We start from the raw sequence: 21965 nt of genomic DNA, 5'->3' as shown, positions 1-21965 counted from the left end.
ATTCCTTTTCCCTGCCCTACTTTTCTCCGCAGCATTTATCACCATATGCTACACTATGTATTTTTACTTATTTATGTATTGTCTGCCTCCCCTTGCTAGAATGTACTGTTTTATTCACTGCTGCCTTATTCTTCTAGCTCTTAGGACACGGTATAGCTGGCCCACAGTAGGTGCTCAATTAGTATTTGCTGAATGAATGAAAAAGTTATGAAATTGTAACACCTCACATTTGGATAGTTCTTTATAATTTACAAAGCACCACCACAAGTACTATTTCATTTAAACCTATCAGTTAGGTGATATTGCCCTGTTTTACTGGAAGAAAACAAAGATCCCAGAGCTGTGTGGGGTACAGTGGAAAGTACCACATTATACTTGGGTGGGGAAAACTCTGAGGGTGACCATTTACGGAACGCCCACTAGGTATCAGGTGTTGTGCTAAGCACCTCACACATACTTAGAAACCTCACAGAAGCCCAATGAGGTGGATAAGATCCCCATTAAAATTGAGGAAAATAAGGAGGGAAGGTAATTTACCCGTGTCACACAGTATAGAGGAGTGGGGATCCAAAGCCAGACTCGCTGTGTCTCTACACATACTGCAGCACACGCTGCTCCCACATCTAGGGCACAGTCATCACCAGATGATCGCTGGGTCTACGAAAGCAGGAAGCCCTGGGGGGAAAGTCCACACCAACCAGCTCCCCACAGGAAGACTCACAGGTGGGGCTCTACCTCCCAGATATACCCTGAATCTGGTGTCAGTGGACTGACCCTGAATCTACTTTTGTGTCTACGCTGCCAGTGCCAGTCGAAGCCACCACCACTGCTCGCCCAGGTGACTGCAATCGCCTCCTGGGGCAGCCGTGAGAATAGGACCTCCAGCTACCAGGAGAGTAACTGACCCAGGGCCCCAGCTGCTACTCTGAAATCCATGGCCATGTCTGTGCCAAGGCCACACTTTCCGTGAGCTACTTCTAGCCGATGACGAACACAGTAGGAAGGCTACGGTGGGCCTCCTCTTGACGGCCAGCTCTGGCCTGAGGACCCTGTGATGGCTCCGCACAGCAGACTAGGGTGCTTCCATCCAACTTTTCCTCCCGCTCTTGTTCTCTCAGGGTCAGATCCGCACTGAGGCCTGATGGTTCTCCCAGCCTCTCCCAGCTCCCTGCCCACTTTCTCTCAAAGCTTATTTCCCTAATACAGTCCTTGCACTTTTAAACCCACCTTTGCAGCTGCTTCTTGAGCCAGCACACCTCCTAACTCACCTCCCTGCTTCCCTTCCTGCCTCTCCACAAGCTCTTCCCCACAAGTAGCCAATGACTGTTAAAGATGGATGCCATCATGTCATCCTGTGGACACAGCCCTGTGAGGAGAACGGGAGCCAGTAGGGGCCATGAGCTGTGAGGCCCCTGGTGCAGCCCCTCCCGCCCTCTCCCTTGCTCACGGTGCACCAGCCACACTTCCCTTCTCGCCTGAACTTATCAAACGCTCTTCCACCTCAAAGCCTCTGCCTGGAGCACCCCCTCCCTGCCCGCTGCAAGGCTGGCTCCTCCATGTCATGCGGTCTCAGCTCAAACGGCACCAACCTCAGGGAGGGAGTCACCCGCACCCCTGTTACCCACCACCCCATTTCCTCGCAGAACTTGCTGCTACCTGAAATGTTCCTATTTATTTGTCTATTGCCTGCTCCCCCAACAAAACGTCAGCTCTTTGAGGACAGGGATCTTGCCTCGTCTCGCCCCCAGAATGGCACGTGAGAAGACTGGACACCCTCAGACGCGCTTCTCACCTCTCCCTCCATGCTGCTGATGCGAACCAGCTCGTTGAGGATCAGTAAGGCTCCGTGGATCCGATCATCGCGATTCATGCCCTTCTCCTTGGCCAAGGTCTCGTCAAACCCCTTCTCTGCTTCCTCAAACGTGTGCTACGGAGAGATACAGAATGCCTAAACTACCCAACGTCCAGAGTTAGAAAGCAGCCCCACCCATCTATATGGGGGGTTCTGAGGTTACCATGCCTGCTAAGGGCCTCGTGCCAGTGTCACCAACAATCCCAACTCATTGAGCTCTCTCGTTTCATTTAGCTTCAACTCTCACAACAATACCACGAGGGAGACACCACTACCGCCCCTATTTAATAGAGAAAAAACAAGAGGCTCAAAGAAGCTAAGTGACTTGTCCAAGGTCACAGAGCGGCCAAGACGAGAACCCAGGTCTCCAATCCCAGGTTCCCATGTTCAGGGCTCTTTTTGTAGGACAAGGGTCCTTAGCAGGTTCACTTGGCAGCGGCAGTCAGCACAGGACTCTCGATACTACAGGAACACTGGCATCTCTCCAGAGATGCCCATATTTCTATATTTTAACACCTCTGAAAAAAGATGTCTTATAATTGTTGATAAGAAGGCAGTGAGTTTAACTGGCACTACAGTCTCACTCTTAGTGGCACATAAAGCAATGGTGTGGCTATTGATAAATCTTTGCTTTCGTGAAAAACAATAAAATAACTACTGATTCATACTGAGCTTAAAAAACCATGGGAGATCAAAGCAGACAGGATACTTGCTCTTTGGCAAGGGGCCTGCTGCTGCCCTGTAGGCCCGATGATACTCTACGCAAATGCGCTTTGCTGGAGGTTGGAATGGAACCATCTCCTCACCCTGTACCACTGTGGCTTCTGCATCTCCTTTGGCTCCCGCTGGGTGGTGAGGATCAGACAGGCACGAAGGGCAGCAACAGCTCCCTCACGGATGGCCTGTTTGGGGTCCCACACGGCCACAAAAATATTGTCAAAGAAGGGCTGCACTTGCTGGAAGAAGAAGGTGGGGACGCTGATGGCCAGCTCACGAAGAACCAGGACCTGGGAGAAAAGGCACAGAGAACTTTCATCTGGGTCAGAGTCTTGTTCTCTCAGGAACACAGCCTCCTGTCATCCTAGAGCCCACATACACTAGCAAAAGAGCACACTTGCCCATTCTTCTAGCTCAGAAATTCTGGGGACCTAGGAAGGAGAGTGAAATTGATCAAACATTTCAGTGTTCATTATCCTAGGGTGTTTAGAAGCAGAATGCTTGTAACGTTAGTACACAAGTTCTGAAAGGGCAGACGTGTTTAATGCTTTGTACACTGCTCTACTGATCGCCTAGAATGCGCCCGAAATACAGCAGGCATTCAATCAACATTGTATTGAATGAATGAATAATCCTGTTTAATATTTAATCTTGCTATTATTTTCATCTGACCCTGGAAAAACTGAAGGTTCGGAGGCTGCCCCAAGTTACAGAGTGAGGAAGTAGCACCAGGGTCCATGTGTGGGCCCCTCACCCAGGCCGGCTCCCTCCTTGTGGTGCTGTCCCCGAAAGAGGGAACCGACTGGAAAGGATCCAACTGAAGCTTCTGATCCCCATCACATTCATTCATAGATTCTCTCTCTTAAGGACAGACTCTCCCCCATCTCACAGCCTGGATTCCTAGCCCATCAACCAGCCTCTTTCAGGGATGAACCTCAGAAAGCAATGAGTATGTGCGTCTAGAAGAAGAGGGTAAGAAGCCACCACTTCCTCAATTGAAGAATAGCCAACGGGAAAGAGGAAGTCTGGACTACGTACCGACCGATCAATAAATGACTAAAAAACACACAGGAAAGGCCTGGGAGAAGGCAGGCCAACTCTCCCAGCGCGGGGAGCGAGTCCCTCCCCGGCTCCTCTCTTCAGCCCAGTACTCCCATCTTCCCACAGGATATGGAGGGGCCTTGACAGAGGGATCCTACAGATGGCGCGGTGGTCTGGGGCTTTGTAAGCCTCTTGGCTTGTGGCTTCTTCTCTTGCCTACAGCTGAGGGGGTGCCTCCTGCCTGGGAGGCATTTTTGATTCTGGAAAACTGGAGGTCAGGATAAGCACTGCACATAGGGCTGCCTCTCAAGCAACAAAAGAGAACGTTAAGCCTCCCCTTCAGGTACGGAGCTCAGGGTGAAGAGAGAAAGGGATTCAGGACAGAACCAAAGGCCACCAAGAAGCCCAGGGCCTTTGCCTGGAGCGTCCCCTCTCATTCTTTGCCTTTCAGGGACCTGAGCATATCGTGTGAAGGACCCCGACATGGAGCCACCACTCGCCACGCACTCACAGCCGCATGTCTCCGGCCCTCGTTGCGGTCAGCACCCAGCCATTCCAAGGCTCGCTTCACCTCAAACTCCACATACTCAGCGGTAAAAGTGTCCCCTGCCATGGCGAGGCGACCAATGGCCTTGGATGCCATTTCCATGACAACTGGGTCATTGGAGGGGAGGAGGTTCCGAAGGTAGTTAGCAAATCTTCCGATTCGGGTGGCATTCCCACCTTCCACTCCTATGAGGCTGGCTGGAAAAGAGAGGAAAGCAAAAGGTGAGGAAGGGCACACGCTGTCCAGGAGAGTATGCTGCCTTCAGAGGAAAGCTAGCCAGTGACCCCCTCCTTTTACTTTAAGTGCAGACTGCAATTTCCAGACAGTAAGGATGCAAATAATTTTCATCTTAACCAACAGATTTCATATTTGTGCCAGAACTACTTATATAAAGCAAAATAACCTCATTTTAGTATACGTAATTTGTTTTCCCAAGAAGAAAAGGAAAACAAACTGGGTCTGAATAATAGTTCACAGGACGGAAGACCAGTCCCTGGAGGTTGACAATTACCTGCCTTTCATTCACTGCACCCCAACTTTACTTTTCTATTCGTAAGCCCCACTATGCCAAACTTTGCTCTACAGAGAAATCAGAGCCTGCATTTTTGCAGTGGAAAGAAAGCAGGCTTCTAGTTTCAGTTCAGGCACACTGACCCTAGAAAAGTCGCTTAACAGTTCTGAGATTCCATATCTGAAAAAACCTGCTTTGTCGATGTCCCAGGACTATTGCTAGAATTAACAGCTGGATAAGTACACTGAAAGCCACAAGGCTCCTTAAAATTCATTAAACAAATGTGAACTAAGTGTCCAGTAAGAAGCAGACCCAGGGTGCAGTAGACACAAAGCTGAAGAGTCCTTTATTCCCAGTTCTCACCTTACCAGAAACTCTGTCCTTACCTATGGCCAAGATGCCACCTTTCCTCTCATTGGCATCTGAGCTGGAAACCAGTTCAAAAATGTGATGGTTCAGCTGATCATAGAAGCGAGTAGACTCTTCTTGACTCATCTACAAAAGAAGATGTGCTCAGAACAGTTTATAATGTCTCCCTAGTGGTGGGGTGGCTTCCAAAGACTAGGACCCGAGAGGCAGCCAGGAGGTACAGTTCCAGCCAAAGATGACATGGCTACTGCCTATTTCTATAGTTTCAAACTGAAGAGCAATTCATCGGTGTATTTAACAAATACTTATCGAGTATCTACTCCTCTGCAGGACATGTCCCGTCCCAGATTCTACCTAGTACCAAGGGTATAAGAATAAACAAGACATTGTCCCTGACCTCAAGTCTGGTCTCTATTTAGAAAGCCCCAGGACTTTCCTGGTGGCACAGTGGTTAAGAATCCGCCTGCCAATGCAGGGGACACGGGTTCAAGCCCTGGTCCGGGAAGATCCCACATGCCACGAAGCAACTAAGCCCGCGAGCCACAACTACTGAGCCTGCGTACCTAGACCCTGAGCTCCGCAACAAGAGAAGCCACAGCAATGAGAAGCCCCCGCGCTGCAAGGAAGAGCAGCCCCCGCTCAAGGCAACTAGAGAAAGCCCGTGCACAGCAATGAAGACACAACACAGCCAAAAATAAAAATAAATAAATAAATAAAAATTAAGGGGAAAAAAAAAGAAAGCAAGCAAGCCCCAAACAACCAACTCGTCAAACCCATCCCAACCACTGTTATCAGGCAGAAAGAGTGGATGGTCTGGAATGTGGCATGAAAAAGAAAAAAAATGAAAAGAAGCAGCCGACTCCTAAAATATCACAACATAGGAAATGCCACAGAAATGTGTAACTGCAAAGGAACCTGCCCATTCTACAGACATGAGAAATCGGTGCCTTTCTAAAATGGAATCTCTGCATTTTCCGAGTCCTCACTTAGCTGTCAAGAGGCATCTAAACCAGGGGTGGTATATGTCACCCCAACACTCCATGATGAACGGCCCGAACCACAGCAATCCCAACCTCTCGGAGCTCCATGGTGACATAGTGCTGGAGCTCCTTGGCGGCTTTGGCCCTGGTCTCCTCATTCCGGCTCTTCAGGCCGCAGGCAAACTGCTGCAGGACGCTCACATTGCTGGATGCGGTGGTAGCTGTGGCAGCGGCGGCAGGGCCGGTTCCAAGCATCTTGCCCTGAGGTTCTTCGGAGAGAAGCTTCCTTTAATATTCTGAATAACAAACCATGGCGATGAACTCATTTATGGCCCCAGCTCCTCAACACAGATCTTCACCCTATCCACGTCAGGCTGGGGATCCTAAAAAGGTTGGGATACCTCACTAAAAAACATGCAGAGAGACTTGATTTATTCAACAATGACTGATGTTTAAAAGAGGCAGCATAGGAGAGAGGGTCAAATTATGGGCTGTGCTGCCAGACTACCTGGGTGTGAATCCAGTCCAAAATTATATACCTTGAGGAAAGATACTTAAAATGTCTCAGTTTCCTAAACTGTAATAAGAGGATAACAGCACCTAACTCATAGGATTGATGTAAGGATTAAATGAGTTAACACACTAAACAGTTAAAAAGTGCTTAAAATAGTGCCAGGCGCACAGTGAGTTCTTAATAGTTGTTAGCTATGATTATCATTATGACTACTACGTACATGGCACAGAGTCAGGTACTAGAGGTGGGGAGGTAGAGAGAAAATAAAGCATGCCTAAGACTGTCCTTTTCCTCCAGGAGTTCAATTTAAAGAGGGAAATTGATTATTATTCTGTAGCAGCACTGCCCAATAGAAATACAAGCCACAAATGTAAAAATAACTTTCAATTTCCTTGTAGCCATATCGAAAAGGTAAAAAGAAACAGGCAAAATTAATACATTTTATTTAACCCAATACATCCCAAATATCATTTCAACATGTTATCAATATAAAAATTATTGATATATTTTTCTATTCTCTTTTTTGTACTAAGTCTCCAAAATCTAGTGTGCATTTTACACTTAGGGCAATCTCAACTTGGACCAATCACATTTCAAGTGCTCTAAGCCACATGTGGCTGATGGTTATTGTATAGGACAGCGCAGTTCTATAGAACATTAGCACTTGGAACGTGCTCTAAAAGAGACTGATTTGTTTCTCAGATCACTCATTCATTCCTCAGTTATGCCCTGTCCCTTCCCTCAATAAGCTTACAGTCTAGGGGGAAATACAAATAATCAGGCGACCACAATAAAGTGGCCATGATAGCGCTCTGGCAGACTGCTATGGCAGTAACACATGCACCTTTCCTAGGTATGTCCGGATTATATTAGAAAATCAAAATTTCTTATTTTTCAAAGAATTTGTGACATGCAGAGAAAAAAAAAAAACAGGGAATAATTGGTTCTGAAAAGCTTTTAAATACTCCAGTGCCGAGAAGAGTGCAGAAGGAAGTGTCAGCCTTCAGGAGAGAGGAAACCCAAGGACTCCAGATGAGAAAACCAGAGTGTGTGCGCTTGTCTGGGGGAGGGAGGCTAGCAAGGAATTTCCAGTCTCAGGAAGGAACCAGCATATCTTTATAAGGTCTAAGGCCCACAGGCCATCTGCTCCAGGGAGAATTCAATTAAAATACTAGAAGTTAAATCCGAAGGGTCGTGGCGAGGGCTTACAGAAGTTAAAAGTCAGGCGGGGGCGGGGGAAGCTCGGATGGAACCGAGCTCACCTCCGGGGAATGGGTCCTTGAGAGGCCTCCACGGTGGACCGCAAGGGGCTGACACTGACATTGGTCCTCTTTGAGGACAATTTGTAGGGGGCTCTGAAGAAGGGGTGACTGATGGGCAAGGAGACCCAAAGGCGCCCCAGCAATACAGGAGCTGATGGGCCGGCCTTCGTGGCGCCAGAGACGCACAACAGGCTAAAGGGTTCGGGGGTTTCCTGCGGGTTCGGGAGGAGGTGGGCGTTGCCTCGGGGGTGCGGGTCCAGGGCTCAGGCGGCGCCCAACTCCGTGGGGGCCAGTACTGAGGGGACCCCACGTCCCAGACGGACGACTTCCCGGGGTCCCCCCACGGACCAGGCTGACCGTGGGTCTGGAAATTCCGCCGCCTTGGAGGGGTCGGTGCCAGGTCCCAGACTCACCGCGCGGCTTCGGCCAAGGCCTCAGCTGCCGCCGCCAGCACCGGTACCGCCGCTTCAGGCCGCCGACCCCACCACCCGCCTTCCCCGCTGTCCTCTAAGCCGGGCGGGAGGGAAGGCGGGCTCCCAGCCCTAAGGACCAATCGACGGGCGTAAGAAGAAGATGGACTGGAACGTCGGCCAATAGGCATTAAGGAGAAGTGAGGCTTCGTGACCCGGCTTCTCAAGGGGGCGGGGACTGTTCAAATAGACAAACCCCGTGGCCAGTGGCAGGCGAAAGGAGGCTTAGGTCCACTCGGGAGAACCAATCGGTCGTGAGTTGACTTCAGTCACTTCCACGCACACATCCGGTGCATCGCTACTATAATTCCCCTCTGCACCTGGGCCGTGGAGGTGCGTATTCCGCTGTCTGGGTACCGTGGAATGGAACCACGAGGCGGTAAGCGGAGGTTCGCGACCCCGCCGGATTTAATTTTCGAGACCAGAGTGTGAGCGATGCCAGCGCCTTGTAATCACTGGAGCAAAAGAAGTGGAATTTTCGGACTAGCGCTACTTGTGCATCCGCGATTTCTCTTTTGTGAAATGTAATACGCATTTGAAAGCGTTTTTAGATTTCCCCACTTTTCCAAAATTATCTAGCTCACAAGATCATCCGCGAGAAACCGTAGACAAGTTTTAGCTAAATAAGCTGCTCGTAAACAAATAATTTCAAAGTAGTATCATTTAAAAAACATCCTTTCGAAAATCAATAGCAAAAATGGAATTTGACTACATCTCTTTTTTAAAAAAAATCACGGTCTGTTTATTATAATAAGCACTGAAAATTCCTAAATACCTCACAATAGGAGTCCGATTAAATAAAATATAGTAAGTTATATTAAGGAAAATGTAGGTAGCCATTAATAATCGTAATGTAGATGAACATTTGCTAAGAAGGAAAAGGGTTCACAATTATACCATGTAAGTATAATATAACCTATTAAAAATTTATATGTTTCTTATGTGTCTATGTTCACATGGGGAAAATATACAACTAAGATGTAATGGAATTTGGGGAAGGCATATTTTTTCTTTACACATTACCATCATTTACTTTTTTACTTTAATTAAATAAAAAGTGTTTGTTGAAGAGGTGTGAGTTTCCAGAAGTACTAAATTACCAAATAAAAGAGGTTTGGTAATGTTCTGTGGCTAAAAAACGCTTTGGCAGATTTAAGAGAAAAGGAAGTTATGACTACTTTTTTTTTTTTTTGATGTGGACCATTTTTAAAATCTTTATTGAATTTGTTACAATATTGCTTCTGTTTTATGTTTTGGTTTTTTTTGGCCATGAGGCATGTGGGATCTTAGCTCCCTGAGGGGATCAAACCCACACCCCCTGCATTGGAGGGTGAAGCCTTAACCACTGGACCGCCAGGGAAGTCCCATGACTATTTCTCTAGATTTAGAATCTTTACACTGATTCTTCTGTGAAATAATTGTTCCTCTGAATTTCATATTTTTCACTTGTTTTCAACATCTCTATATTTAGTCGTTAAACATTTTTGAATATGTAATACATTTACTATTCAAATCTCAAAATAATTAAAAATTATGCTTATCATTATAAGTCTTGCTCCACCCCTGCCCCTTCACTAATTTTCTTAGTTCTTATGTATCTCTAGATTTTACATTTTTTACATTTCTATGTAAATAAAAGACAAATATAAATATATATTCTTATTTCCCTCTTTTGTTACACTATATACACTGTTCTGTACTTTTTAAAATTCTAGGATACCTTGGCTTCCCTGGTGGCGCAGTGGTTAAGAATCCGCCTGCCAATGCTAGGGGACATGGGTTCAAGCTCTGGTCCGGGAAAAACCCCACATGCTGCGGAGCAGCTAAGCCCGTGCGTCACAGCTACTGAGCCTGCGCTCTAGAGCCCGCGAGCCACAGCTACTGAAGCCCGTGTGTTGCAACTACTGAAGCCCACGTGCCTAGAGCCTGAGCTCCGCAGCAAGGGAAGCCACCGCGATGAGAAGCCCATGCTCGCCGCAACTAGAGGAAGCCCGCGCGCAGCAACGAAGACCCAATGCAGCCAAAAGAAATAAATTAAATAATTTTTTTTTAATTCTGCGGTATCTTAGAGTTCTTTCTTACTGTATAGAAGGCTTCCTTGTTCTTTTGTTATTCTTATAGCTGCATAGTGTTCCATCACATGGATATATCATACTTTATATTTCCATTTCTCTGTTGATGGACACGTGTTATTTTCAAATTCATGCTATTACTAATGATGCTGCAATGAATGCCTTTGTAGATATATAATTTTATTCCCTGGCAGCTATACAAAATAGTACCAAAAATGCGATTATAGGGTCAGAGGGTAAATGCATGTGTAATTCGATGGATATTGTCAAATTCATCTCTGTAAGGGAGGTATCAATTTTTATTTCCACCAGCAATATATGAGGTTTTTGTCTCCCTAAGACGTGGTATGGCCCTGTTTTCTAATTAACAATCACAGATGGTTTTATAGAATAGTAATCAGTGCATTTATAGGTCTCTTTTCAGTTTACTCAGAGCTTTCTTGTCCATTATGTTAACATAATAACTAATATTTATTGAGCACTTACAAGCTATCAGGCGTTTTGGCGGACCTTATAGAGTAGTGGCTAAAAGCATCTTGGAGTCAAAACTAACCGAATCTGAAACTTAGCTCCAACATTTACTGACTATATGAGAAAGCACTTATGTACCTATTTCCTTATTTATAAAACTAGAAGGATTATAATGCACCTACTTCGGTAGGTGGTATTGTGTGGGTTAAATGCTAATACATGTAAAATACCCAAAACACTGTATGACACATATGAACAGTCAGTAAATGCTGTCACTGCTGTTCCTGAACATCTCTATGAATGAGGCAGTTCATATTGTTCCCACTTTGTATAGGAGTAATCTGATGTCCAGAGGAATTGGGTTATACAGTTGGTAAGTGGTAGAGCCAGGATTTGCATATATCTGCTTCTTCCTCTTGTCTGATTCGGCAGCATTGGATATTCAGGTTTGTCCAGCATTGCAAGTATGTGCTGGGTGGTGGAGTTGTAAATGTTTAACAATCACCTGGGACGGGAGGGCGGCATGTATGTATATACTGGGCTTCCTTCATCATGTGTGACTTGTGAGGTCAGAATGCTCTGTCTTGAAATTCTTAATGATTTTTGAACAAGAGTTCCTGCATTTTTATTTTGCACTGGGCACCAAAATCATGTAGTCAGTCCTGTGTCCATATATGTTACATGTGTATTATAACGTTCACTAATACGAAGAATGTGTAGCACAAAACTTACAAATAATAATAAAATACACGATACTTTTTATTATAAATTCCATATAGCCAGTTGATTCTAACAGTATGCTTTCTTTGATATTGTGTAGCCTCTGTGTGGTTGCATTGACCAATGAGTGTAGTTCCAACATGGCTGTTGGTTGATATTATCTTTTTTTTAAAAAAAAAAAATATGGGCTTCCCTGGTGGCACAGTGGTTAAGAATCCACCTGCCAATGCAAGGGACACGGGTTCAAGCCCTGGTCCAGGAGGATCCCACATGCTGCGGAGCAACTAAGCCCGGGCGCCACAACTACTGAGCCCGCGTGCCAAAACTACTGAGCCTGCGCTCTAGAGCCCGTGCTCCAGAACAAAAGAAGCCACTGCAATGAGAAGCCTGCACACCGCAATGAAGAGTGGCCCCTGCTTGCTGCAACTAGAGAGAGCCCACAGCAATGAAGACCCAATGCAGCCAAAAATAAATAAATAAAATAAAATAATATACATATATATTTTAAAATATTTATTTAGGCTGTGCTGGGTCTTAGTTGCGGCTTGTGGGATCCTCGTTGTGGCATGCAGGATCTTTAGTTACGGCATGAGAACGCTTAGTTGCAGCATGCATGAAGGACCTAGTTCCCTGAACAGGGGTCAAACCCGGGTCCCCTGCATTGGGAACGCGGAGTCTTACTCACTGGACCACCAGGGAAGTCCCAGTATTATCTTTTACGTTAAGGAGTAGGTGGAAAGTGAAACAATCGAGATATATTGAACTTTGCTAGTTCGTCAATGACATGAATGGCTTCTTTGCTGAATTGGATAATATTCTAATACTGGAAGTATATTTCCTCAAATTTTTGCTGCTACTCAAAACGAAACAGCTACAGAGTTGACACACTTAAAATTTAATCTGGGCCTTCCCTGGTGGCGCAGTGGTTGAGAGTCCGCCTGCCGATGCAGGGGACGCGGGTTCGTGCCCCGGTCCGGGAAGATCCCACGTGCCGCGGAGCGGCTGGGCCCGTGAGCCATGGCCGCTGAGCCTGCGCATCCAGAGCCTGTGCTCCGCAACGGGAGACGTCACAGCAGTGAGAGGCCCGCGTAACGCAAAGAAAAAAAAAAAATTTAATCTGCATTATTAACTTTTCTCTGTCACTTTCTTAATTCCAGATGATGTACAAAACAATTATGAAGCATTTGCTGATTTGTGTGGTATGAATACTCCCATCATGGCAGATTTCAAACCACCAGCGGATATCACTGAATGAACAGGTAGGAAGAGATAAGCAGCAGCACATCATTATGTAGTATTTCCACAATGCAGATAAAATAGACATAAATAACCTGAAGAGCATAAATGGTAAAGTGTAGTGAAATAATTAGGAAGTAATGAGTTTTGAGTATTTGTTACCTTGGCTTTTAATATAATGGATCTACTCGTAGGTTTGTATAATTGAATTTTTTTTTTTTTTTTTTTTCCAGTACGCGGGCCTCTCACTGTTGTGGCCTCTCCCGTTGCGGAGCACAGGCTCCGGACGTGCAGGCTCAGCGGCCACGGCTCACGGGCCCAGCCGCTCCGCGGCATGTGGGATCCTCCCGGACCGGGGCACGAACCCATGCCCCCTGCATCGGCAGGCGGACTCTCAACCACTGCGCCACCAGGGGAAGCCCTAATTTAATTTTTAATAATGGCTTTGCTTAATGACTGCTCACAAAATTCCTAAAAATTTAACAATTGGCTCTCTCCAGCCAGAACAAGCTACAGATATGGACCATAAGCTCCCAGAAGGCAGGAAGTGGAGATACAAAGCTGGCCAACTGGTGGGTGGGGAGGAGGGCAGTTCTGTGCATGAATAAGTAAATAAATTAGAAGAAAGATAAAAAGGCAGTCAGGGCAGTATATGGAATATGCATAATAAAAAGTGGGAATTATTGCTGTTGTGATTATTACCAGAGCTAATAATTTCTTTTTTTTAATTTTAGTTTAGTTTTTTTAAATTGAGCTATAGTTGATTTACAATATTGTGTTAGTTTCAGCTGTACAGCAAAGTGATTCAGATACATATGTATATATTCTTTTTCAGATTCTTTTCCATTATAGGTTATTACAAGATATTGAATATAGTTCCCTGTGCTGTACAGTAAATCCTTATTTATCTATTTTATATATAGTAGTGTGTATCTTTTAATCCCGTACTCCTAATTTACCCATCCCCCCCTTTCTCCTTGGTAACCATAAGTTTGTTTTCTGTTTCTGTGAGTCTGTTTCTGTTTTATAAAAATGTTCATTTGTATTATTTTTAAGATTCCCCATATGTGATATCATATAATATTTGTCTTTCTCTGTCTGACTTCACTTCGTATGATACTCTCTAGGTCCATTCATGTTGCTGCAAATGGCAATATTTCATTCTTTTTATGGCTGAGTAATATTCCATTTTTCATATATCTTTATCCATTCATCAGTTGATGGACCTTTAGGTTGCTTCAATGTCTTGGCTAAGCTAATAATTTCCTAGACATCGTCATTTCCCATTTCAGAGCTTCGGTTTTCTCATTTGGAAAGGAAGTTTAATTACACCTTTCTTATCACCCTCAATGTGCTCCCTGATTTTTATCTGTTTTATTCACTGCTGCGTGCAATAGTAGGTGTTCAGTAAATGTTGCACACAGTAGGCGCTCAATAAATGCATGTTGAATGAAAAAAAATGAATGAGTCCTATTTCCGTGAGAGAAAGCTCTTGGTAAGTCGTAAAGCGACACGCACTCGTGGCCCTTCTTGAGATACTAAGTGAGGCTGTTCCCAGCAAGTGCGGGAGCAACTGCCACTCGCGGACCGTCGGGGTGAGGAAGGGCTGGACCGCTGGGTCGCTGCACTGTCCCGGCCCCGCCCCCGCCCCAAGCCCCGGCCCCGCCCTCAGCCTGGTCCCGCCCTCAACCCCGCCCCGGCCCAGGCCCGCGCAGCCGGTCCCTGTTTCCCGGCGGGCCTACAGTGGCGGGTGCCCAAGATGGTCGCTCCCGCAGCTGCGTAGAGGCGGCAGCGGTTCAGTCTCGGGCTGTAGGGCGAGGCGGGCGTCTGGAAGCGGTCCTCGCCCAGGTGACAGGAGGTCGGGGAGGTGCCGCCGGGCCTCGTGGGGTGCCAGGCCCACTCGCTGCAGTCCCCGGGCCCCGCCGCCTCCCTATCCCTGCCCCCGGGTGGAACCGAAGAAGGTCAGGTCCGCCGCCCCGCCTGTCCTCGCCTCAGGGCGGACGCTGTGTGTGGGTGGCTCACTGTTTAACATTGACTTCACCCAAGTGCATTCTCCATGGCGGCCTCGCAGGTCCCGGGGGAGAAGGTTAACATCCAGGCAGGAGAGACGGCCAAGGTCGGGGACAGGGACCTGCTGGGGAACGGCTGTTCGGAGCAGGACAGACCGCCGCAGCGCTCGTGGAGGCAGAAGTGCGCCTCCTATGTTCTGGCCCTGCGGCCCTGGAGCTTCAGTGCCTCACTCACCCCGGTGGCCCTGGGCAGTGCCCTGGCCTACAGATCCCAGGGCGTCCTGGATCCCAGGCTACTGGTGGGTTGTGCCGTAGCTGTCCTCGCTGTGCACGGGGCTGGCAACTTGGTCAACACTTACTACGACTTTTCCAAGGGCATTGACCACAAAAAGAGTGATGACAGGACCCTGGTGGACCGAATCTTGGAGCCCCAGGATGTCGTCCGGTTTGGAGTCTTCCTCTACACCTTGGGCTGTGTCTGTGCTGCTTGCCTGTACTACCTGTCCCCTCTGAAACTGGAGCACTTAGCTCTCATCTACTTCGGAGGCCTGTCTGGCTCCTTTCTCTACACAGGAGGTAAGAATTGGCCTGTTTGCTGTGCAGCAGGTCTTAGTTGCAGGTATTGGAAACTGCGGTTTGCATAGGAATTATAGGGTTAGTGGAGAGATGTCAAAGGTTATTTTCTTTTTTCTTTGGCCGCACCGTGTGGCCTGCGGAACTCCCCCCACTCGGGATCCAACCGGTGCCCCCTGGGAGTGGAAGCTGGAGTCTTAACCACTAGACCACCAGGGAAGTCCTCAAAGGTTATTTTCTGAATTAGGCCACTTTATGTGAAATCTATAATGTTTGGGTCGTGTGGATTTGGGGGATAGCATTCCTGGTTTGGCTTATGGTTGTTAGGAATAACTTATATATGGAAATTTTTTGTGTCTAGTTTCCACTGGTTGGTCATACCTTATAATGCCACAGTTTCAAATTTTAGTGTAATTAAATTTGAAAAGCTCAAATTATACACCTGATTATTTTCAGCTAGTTTGCTAGGTGATCCCTTGCAGCAGGCTGATTAAGGTGGTGATGGGCTGGTGGTTAAGCCCTATTTATTGAGCACCTATTATGTGCCAGGCTCTGTTCTATGTGAACACAGCAGTCAATTCCCTGCCCTTGTGGAAGTGATTTTATATATCATGAGGAGAGACAGAAAATAAAAATAGTAAATTATGGGTAGGATGACCAACATCCTGGTTTGCTCAGCAGTGAGTGTTCCTAAGATGTGGGGCTTTGGAAACCAGGAGAGTTCCTGGTAAGCCAGGATGAATTTGTACCTTGGTTACAGTACCTGAAAAGAACATAAGTGCTATAGGGAAAAGAAGGAGAGCAAGGAAGGAGGACACAGCTGTCTGCTTTAACTAGTTTGATCAGGGTAGGCCTCGTAAAGAAGGTAACATGTGAACAAAGATTGTAAGAGGTGACAGGTGAGGGAGTTGCCTGAGCAGATATCTGGAGGAAGAGTATCTTGGAACAGCAGTTGCCAAAGGTAGGCGTGTCCCTGAAGAGTTGGAGGAATAGCATGGAGTCCAGGGTGTGAATGAGGGAGAGAGTAAAAGGAGGGAAAGTAAGAGAAGTTCGTTGGGGGGTGGGCAGGGTGGCACAAAAATGCTGTAAGCCTTAATGTTTTAAAAGAATCACTCTGGCTAAGGTACTGAGAATGGATAAAGAGGGGTAAGGGTAGCAGCAGGAGCACCCAGAAGGAGGCTGTTGAGTAAACCAGGCAAGAGATGTCTGGTGGCTTGAATCAGGGTGGGAGTAGTGGAGAGGGACGTAGTCAGATTCTGAATTTATTTTGAAGGTAAACAGGGTTTGCTGATAGTTGGGATGTGAGGCAGGAGAGAAACAGAAATTAAACATAACTCTAAGGTTTTGTCCTGAGTAACTGGAATAGTGGTGTTGATGCCTAGTGAGAGAGAGAAGGTTGAAGATAGGCCTGTGGAGAGAAAGTTGAGAAATTGACTTTGGACATCTTAATGTATTAGATCTCCAAGGGGGTGTCAAATTGATAGTTGGGTATGAGTCTGATTTCGGAGAAGAGGTCTGAGCTGGAGATAGAGACATTTGGGAGTCTTGCACGTAGATAAAGTTGTACGACTGGGGGGAGATCCCGGAGCGGGGCAGTGTTGATAGACCTGAGAGTGAGCCCCGGGGCACTCCAACATTAAGAGGTGGGGAGAGTAGAAGGAAGGCAAAGGGAACTGCAGTGGAGCATCTGGAGGAGAAAGAAGAAAAGCAAGAGACTATGGTATCCTGGCAGCCAATTGTAAAAAGTTCACTGAGGGAAATCAGCAGGGTGCTGAAATAGAATGAATGTATCAGGTAGTGGTGGATGGAATAGGTCCTCTCTGTGAAGGTGACGCTTAAACTAAGACTTGACAGATAAGGAGCCAGCCATGGGCAGAATCGGGCTCTGATTTGGGTCCTTCAGGGATGAAGGAACAGCAAATGCAAATGTCCTGGAGTAGGGTAAGACTTGGCATCATTTAGGATCTGCTGAAAGGCCAGCGTGATCAAGAGGAAGACCGAGATGCAGCTGTCGGGGCAGGCAGGGGCTAGATCGCGCTGTCTCATAGGGCCTCGGTCTCCGCCGGTCCCGCCTCACTCCCAACCTCCAAGCCTAGTCCTTGGACCTCTCTTCTTTAGCTCCATTTACTCCCTTAGGGATTTTAGCCCGTCTCGTGTCTTCTATTGCCATCTATTAAGCTGGTGATAAATTTCTACCTCCAGACCAGATCTTTCCACTAAACCCCAAACTCAAATCCAACTTCTTACTCAGTAACTTCTCTGAGAGGTTACAGGCATCTCAAGCTTGACACGTCTGAAACCAAATTCCTCATCTGCTCACATAGAAATCTGCTCTACGCTCAGCTTTCCCCATATCACTCGATGGCAACTCCATCCTTCTCGTTCTTCAGGCTGAAGGTCATGGGCATCATCCTTGACTCTTCTTTCTCACATCTTGCATACAGACCATCAGCAAGTCCCGTTGACTCCACTTCTTTTTTTTTTTTTTAAGATTTTTTTTTGAATTTTATTTTTTTATACAGCAGGTTCTTATCAGTTATCCATTTAATACATATTAGTGTATACATGTCAATCCCAATCTCCCAATTCATCACATGCCCCCCCCCCACCCCCCAGCCGCTTTCTCCCCTTGGTGTACATGTTTGTTCTCTACTTCTGTGTCTCAGTTTCTGCCCTGCAAACCGGTTCATCTGTACCATTTTCGTAGGTTCCACATATATGCATTAATATATAATATTTGTTCTTCTGTACCATTTTCCTAGGTTCCACATATATGCATTAATATATATTTGTTCTTCTGTACCATTTTCCTAGGTTCCACATATATGCATTAATATACAATATTTGTTCTTCTTTTTCTGACTTACTTCACTGTGTATGACAGTCTCTAGATCTATCCATGTCTCTACAAATGATCCAATTTCATTCCTTTTTATCACTGAGTAATATTCCATTGTATATATGTACCACATCTTCTTCAACCATTTGTCTGTCAATGGGCATTTAGGTTGCTTCCATGTCCTGGCTACTGTAAATAGTGCTGCAATGACAATTAGGGTGCATGTGTCTTTTTGAATTATGGTTTCCTCTGGGTATATGCCCAATAGTGGGATTGCTGGGTCATATGGTAATTCTAATTTTAGTTTTTTTTTTTATTTTTTAACAACTTTATTGAGGTATAATTGCTTTACAATGGTGTGTTAGTTTCTGCTTTATAACAAAGTGAATCAGTTATACATATACATATATTCCCATATGTCTTCCCTCTTGCGTCTCCCTCCCTCCCACCCTCCCTATCCCACCCCTCCAGGCTGTCACAAAGCACTGAGCCAATATCCCTGTGCCATGCGGCTGCTTCCCACTAGCTATCTACCTTACTACGTTTGTTAGTGTGTATATGTCCATGACTCTCTCTTGCCCTGTCACACCTCACCCTTCCCCCTCCCCATAACCTCAAGTCCGTTCTCCAGTAGGTCTGCATCTTTATTCCTGTCTTACTCCTAGGTTCTTCATGACATTTTTTTTTCTTAAATTCCATATATATGTGTTAGCATATGGTATTTGTCTTTTTCTTTCTGACTTACTTCACTCTGTATGACAGACTCTAGGTCTATCCACCTCATTATAGATAACTCAATTTCGTTTCTTTTTATGGCTGAGTAATATTCCATTGTATATATGTGCCACATCTTCTTTATCCATTCATCCGATGATGGGCACTTAGGTTGTTTCCATCTCCGGGCTATTGTAAATAGAGCTGCAATGAACATTTTGGTACATGACTCTTTTTGAATTTTGGTTTTCTCAGGGTATATGCCCAGTAGGGGGATTGCTGGGTCATATGGTAGTTCTATTTGTAGTTTTTTAAGGAACCTCCATACTGTTCTCCATAGTGGCTGAACCAATTCACATTCCCACCAGCAGTGCAAGAGTGTTCCCTTTTCTCCACATGCTCTCCAACATTTATTGTTTCTAGATTTTTTGATGATGGCCATTCTGACTGGTGTGAGATGATATCTCATTGTAGTTTTGATTTGCATTTCTCTAATGATTAATGATGTTGAACATTCTTTCATGTGTTTGTTGGCAGTCTGTATATCTTCTTTGGAGAAATGTCTATTTAGGTCTTCTGCCCATTTTTGGATTGGGTTTGTTTTTTTGTTATTGAGCTGCATGAGCTGCTTGTAAATTTTGGAGATTAATCCTTTGTCGGTTGCTTCATTTGCAAATATTGTCTCCCATTCTGAGGGTTGTCTTTTGGTCTTGTTTATGGTTTCCTTTGCTGTGCAAAAGCTTTGAAGTTTCATTAGGTCCCATTTGTTTATTTTTGTTTTTATTTCCATTACTCTAGGAGGTGGGTCAGAAAGGATCTTTCTGTGATTTATGTCATAGAGTGTTCTGCCTATGTTTTCCTCAAAGAGTTTGATAGTTTCTGGCCTTACATTTAGGTCTTTAATCCATTTTGAGCTTATTTTTGTGTATGGTGTTAGGGAGTGATCTAATCTCATACTTTTACATGTACCTGTCCAGTTTTCCCAGCACCACTTATTGAAGAGGCTGTCCTTTCTCCACTGTACATTCCTGCCACCTTTATCAAAGATAAGGTGTCCATATGTGTGTGGGTTTATCTCTGGCCTTTCTATCCTGTTCCATTGACCTATCTTTCTGTTTTTGTGCCAGTACCATACTGTCATGATTACTGTAGCTTTGTAGTATAGTCTGAAGTCAGGAAGCCTGATTCCTCCAGCTCCTTTTTTCGTTCTCAAGATTGCTTTGGCTATTCGGGGTCTTTTGTGTTTCCATACAAATTGTGAAATTTTTTGTTCTAGTTCTGTGAAAAATGCCAGTGGTAGTTTGATAGGGATTGCATTGAATCTATAGATTGCTTTGGGTAGTAGAGTCATTTTCACAATGTTGATTCTTCCAATCCAAGAACATGGTATATCTCTCCATCTATTTGTATCATCTTTAATTTCTTTCATCAGTGTCTTATAATTTTCTGCATACAGGTCTTTTGTCTCCTTAGGTAGGTTTATTCCTAGGTATTTTATTCTTTTTGTTGCAATGGTAAATGGGAGTGTTTTCTTGATTTCACTTTCAGATTTTTCATCATTAGTATATAGGAATGCCAGAGATTTCTGTGCATTAATTTTGTATCCTGCTACTTTACCAAATTCATTGATTAGCTCTAGTAGTTTTCTGGTAGCATCTTTAGGATTCTCTATGTGTAGTATCATGTCATCTGCAAACAGTGACAGCTTTACTCTAATTTTAGTTTTTTAAGGAACCTCCATACTGCTCCATAGTGGCTGTATCAGTTTACATTCCCACCAACAGTGCCAGAGGGTTCCCTTTTCTCCACACCCTCTCCATTATTTGTTGTTTGTAGATTTTCTGATGATGCCCATTCTAACTGGTGTGAGGTGATCCCTCATTGTGTTTTGATTTGCATTTCTCTAATAATCAGTGATGTTGAGCAGCTTTTCATGTGCTTGTTGGCCATCTGTATGGAGAGATGTCTATTTAGGGCTTCTGCCCATTTTTGGATTAGGTTGTTTGATTTTTTAATATTGAGTTGAATGAGCTGTTTATATATTTTGGAGATTAATCCTTTGTCCGTTGACTCGTTTGCAAAAATTTTCTCCCATTCTGAGGGTTGTCTTTTCATCTTGTTTGTAGTTTCCTTTGCTGTGCAAATGCTTTTAAGTTTCATTAGGTCCCATTTGTTTATTTTTGTTTTTATTTCCATTGCTCTAGGAGGTGGATCAAAAAAGATCTTGCTGTGATTTATGTCAAAGAGGGTTCTTCCTATGTTTCCCTCTAAGAGTTTTATAGTGTCCGGTCTTACATTTAGGTCTCTAATCCATTTTGAGTTTATTTTTGTGTATGGTGTTAGGGAGTGTTCCAATTTCATTCATTTACATGTAGCTGTCCAGTTTTCCCAGCACCAATTATTGAAGAGACTGTGTTTTCTCCATTGTATATCCTTGCCTCCTTTGTCATAAATTAGTTAACCACAGGTGTGTGGGTTTATCTCTGGGCTTTCTATCCTGTTCCATTGATCTGTGTTTCTGTTTTTGTGCCAGTACCATATTGTCTTGATTACTGTAGCTTTGTAGTATAGTCTGAAGTCAGGGAGTCTGATTCCTCCAGCTCCGTTTTTTCCCCTCAAGACCGCTTTGGTTATTCGCGGTCTTTTGTGTCTCCATACAAATTTTGAGATTTTTTGTTCCAGTTCTGTAAAAAATGCCATTGGTAATTTGATAGGGATTGCATTGAATCTGTAGATTGCTTTGAGTAGTATAGTCATTTTCACAATATTGATTCTTCCAATCCAAGAACATGGTATATCTCTCCATCTGTTGGTATCATCTTTAATTTCTTTCATCAGTGTCTTATAGTTTTTTGCATACAGGTCTTTTCTCTCCCTAGGTAGGTTTATTCCTAGGTATTTTATTCTTTTTGTTGCAGTGGTAAATGGGAGTGTTTCCTTAATTTCTCTTTCAGATTTTTCATCATTAGTGTGTAGGAACGCAAGAGATTTCTGTGCATTAATTTTGTATCCTGCAACTTTACCAAATTCATTCATTAGCTCTAGTAGTTTTCTGGTGGCATCTTTAG

General features: G+C 44.9%; 2 protein-coding genes and 1 long non-coding RNA gene across 9 annotated transcripts in view; 2 read left to right on the top strand and 1 right to left on the bottom strand.

The window, feature by feature from the left end:
* MTOR (mechanistic target of rapamycin kinase) overlaps positions 1-8299 on the bottom strand; it is a 115503-nt gene extending 107204 nt beyond the window's left edge. The window contains exons 1-6 of one of the 3 annotated variants that reach the window (XM_030878522.2): positions 8207-8299; positions 6111-6400; positions 5055-5163; positions 4122-4354; positions 2659-2859; positions 1793-1927 (exon numbers count right to left, since the gene is read on the bottom strand). In XM_030878522.2, the coding sequence (XP_030734382.1) occupies positions 1793-1927; positions 2659-2859; positions 4122-4354; positions 5055-5163; positions 6111-6272 (840 nt within the window). In that variant the 5' untranslated portion in view covers positions 6273-6400; positions 8207-8299. The remainder of the gene's footprint in view (positions 1-1792; positions 1928-2658; positions 2860-4121; positions 4355-5054; positions 5164-6110; positions 6401-8206) is intronic. The other 2 variants (XM_030878528.2, XM_030878536.2) reach the window with 2 other exon arrangements.
* A 289-nt stretch (positions 8300-8588) lies between these two features.
* LOC132593984 (uncharacterized) lies at positions 8589-14191 on the top strand. The gene is made up of 4 exons (XR_009560119.1): positions 8589-9163; positions 9979-10323; positions 12684-12785; positions 12996-14191. It is a non-coding gene; the product is annotated as an uncharacterized lncRNA (long non-coding RNA).
* A 307-nt stretch (positions 14192-14498) lies between these two features.
* The window catches only part of UBIAD1 (UbiA prenyltransferase domain containing 1), a 38555-nt gene continuing 31088 nt past the window's right edge, over positions 14499-21965 (top strand). For all 5 annotated transcript variants that reach the window (XR_009560117.2, XM_060289388.1, XM_060289383.1 and 2 more), the window contains exon 1: positions 14499-15347. Coding sequence is in view for 4 of the 5 variants with exons in the window: in XM_060289388.1 (XP_060145371.1) it covers positions 14819-15347 (529 nt within the window). In the remaining variant the exon portion in view is untranslated. The remainder of the gene's footprint in view (positions 15348-21965) is intronic.

This window comes from Globicephala melas, chromosome 1, assembly GCF_963455315.2.
Source record: "Globicephala melas chromosome 1, mGloMel1.2, whole genome shotgun sequence".
Classification (NCBI taxonomy): domain Eukaryota; kingdom Metazoa; phylum Chordata; class Mammalia; order Artiodactyla; family Delphinidae; genus Globicephala; species Globicephala melas.
This window is presented reverse-complemented; position numbering and strand designations above follow the sequence as displayed.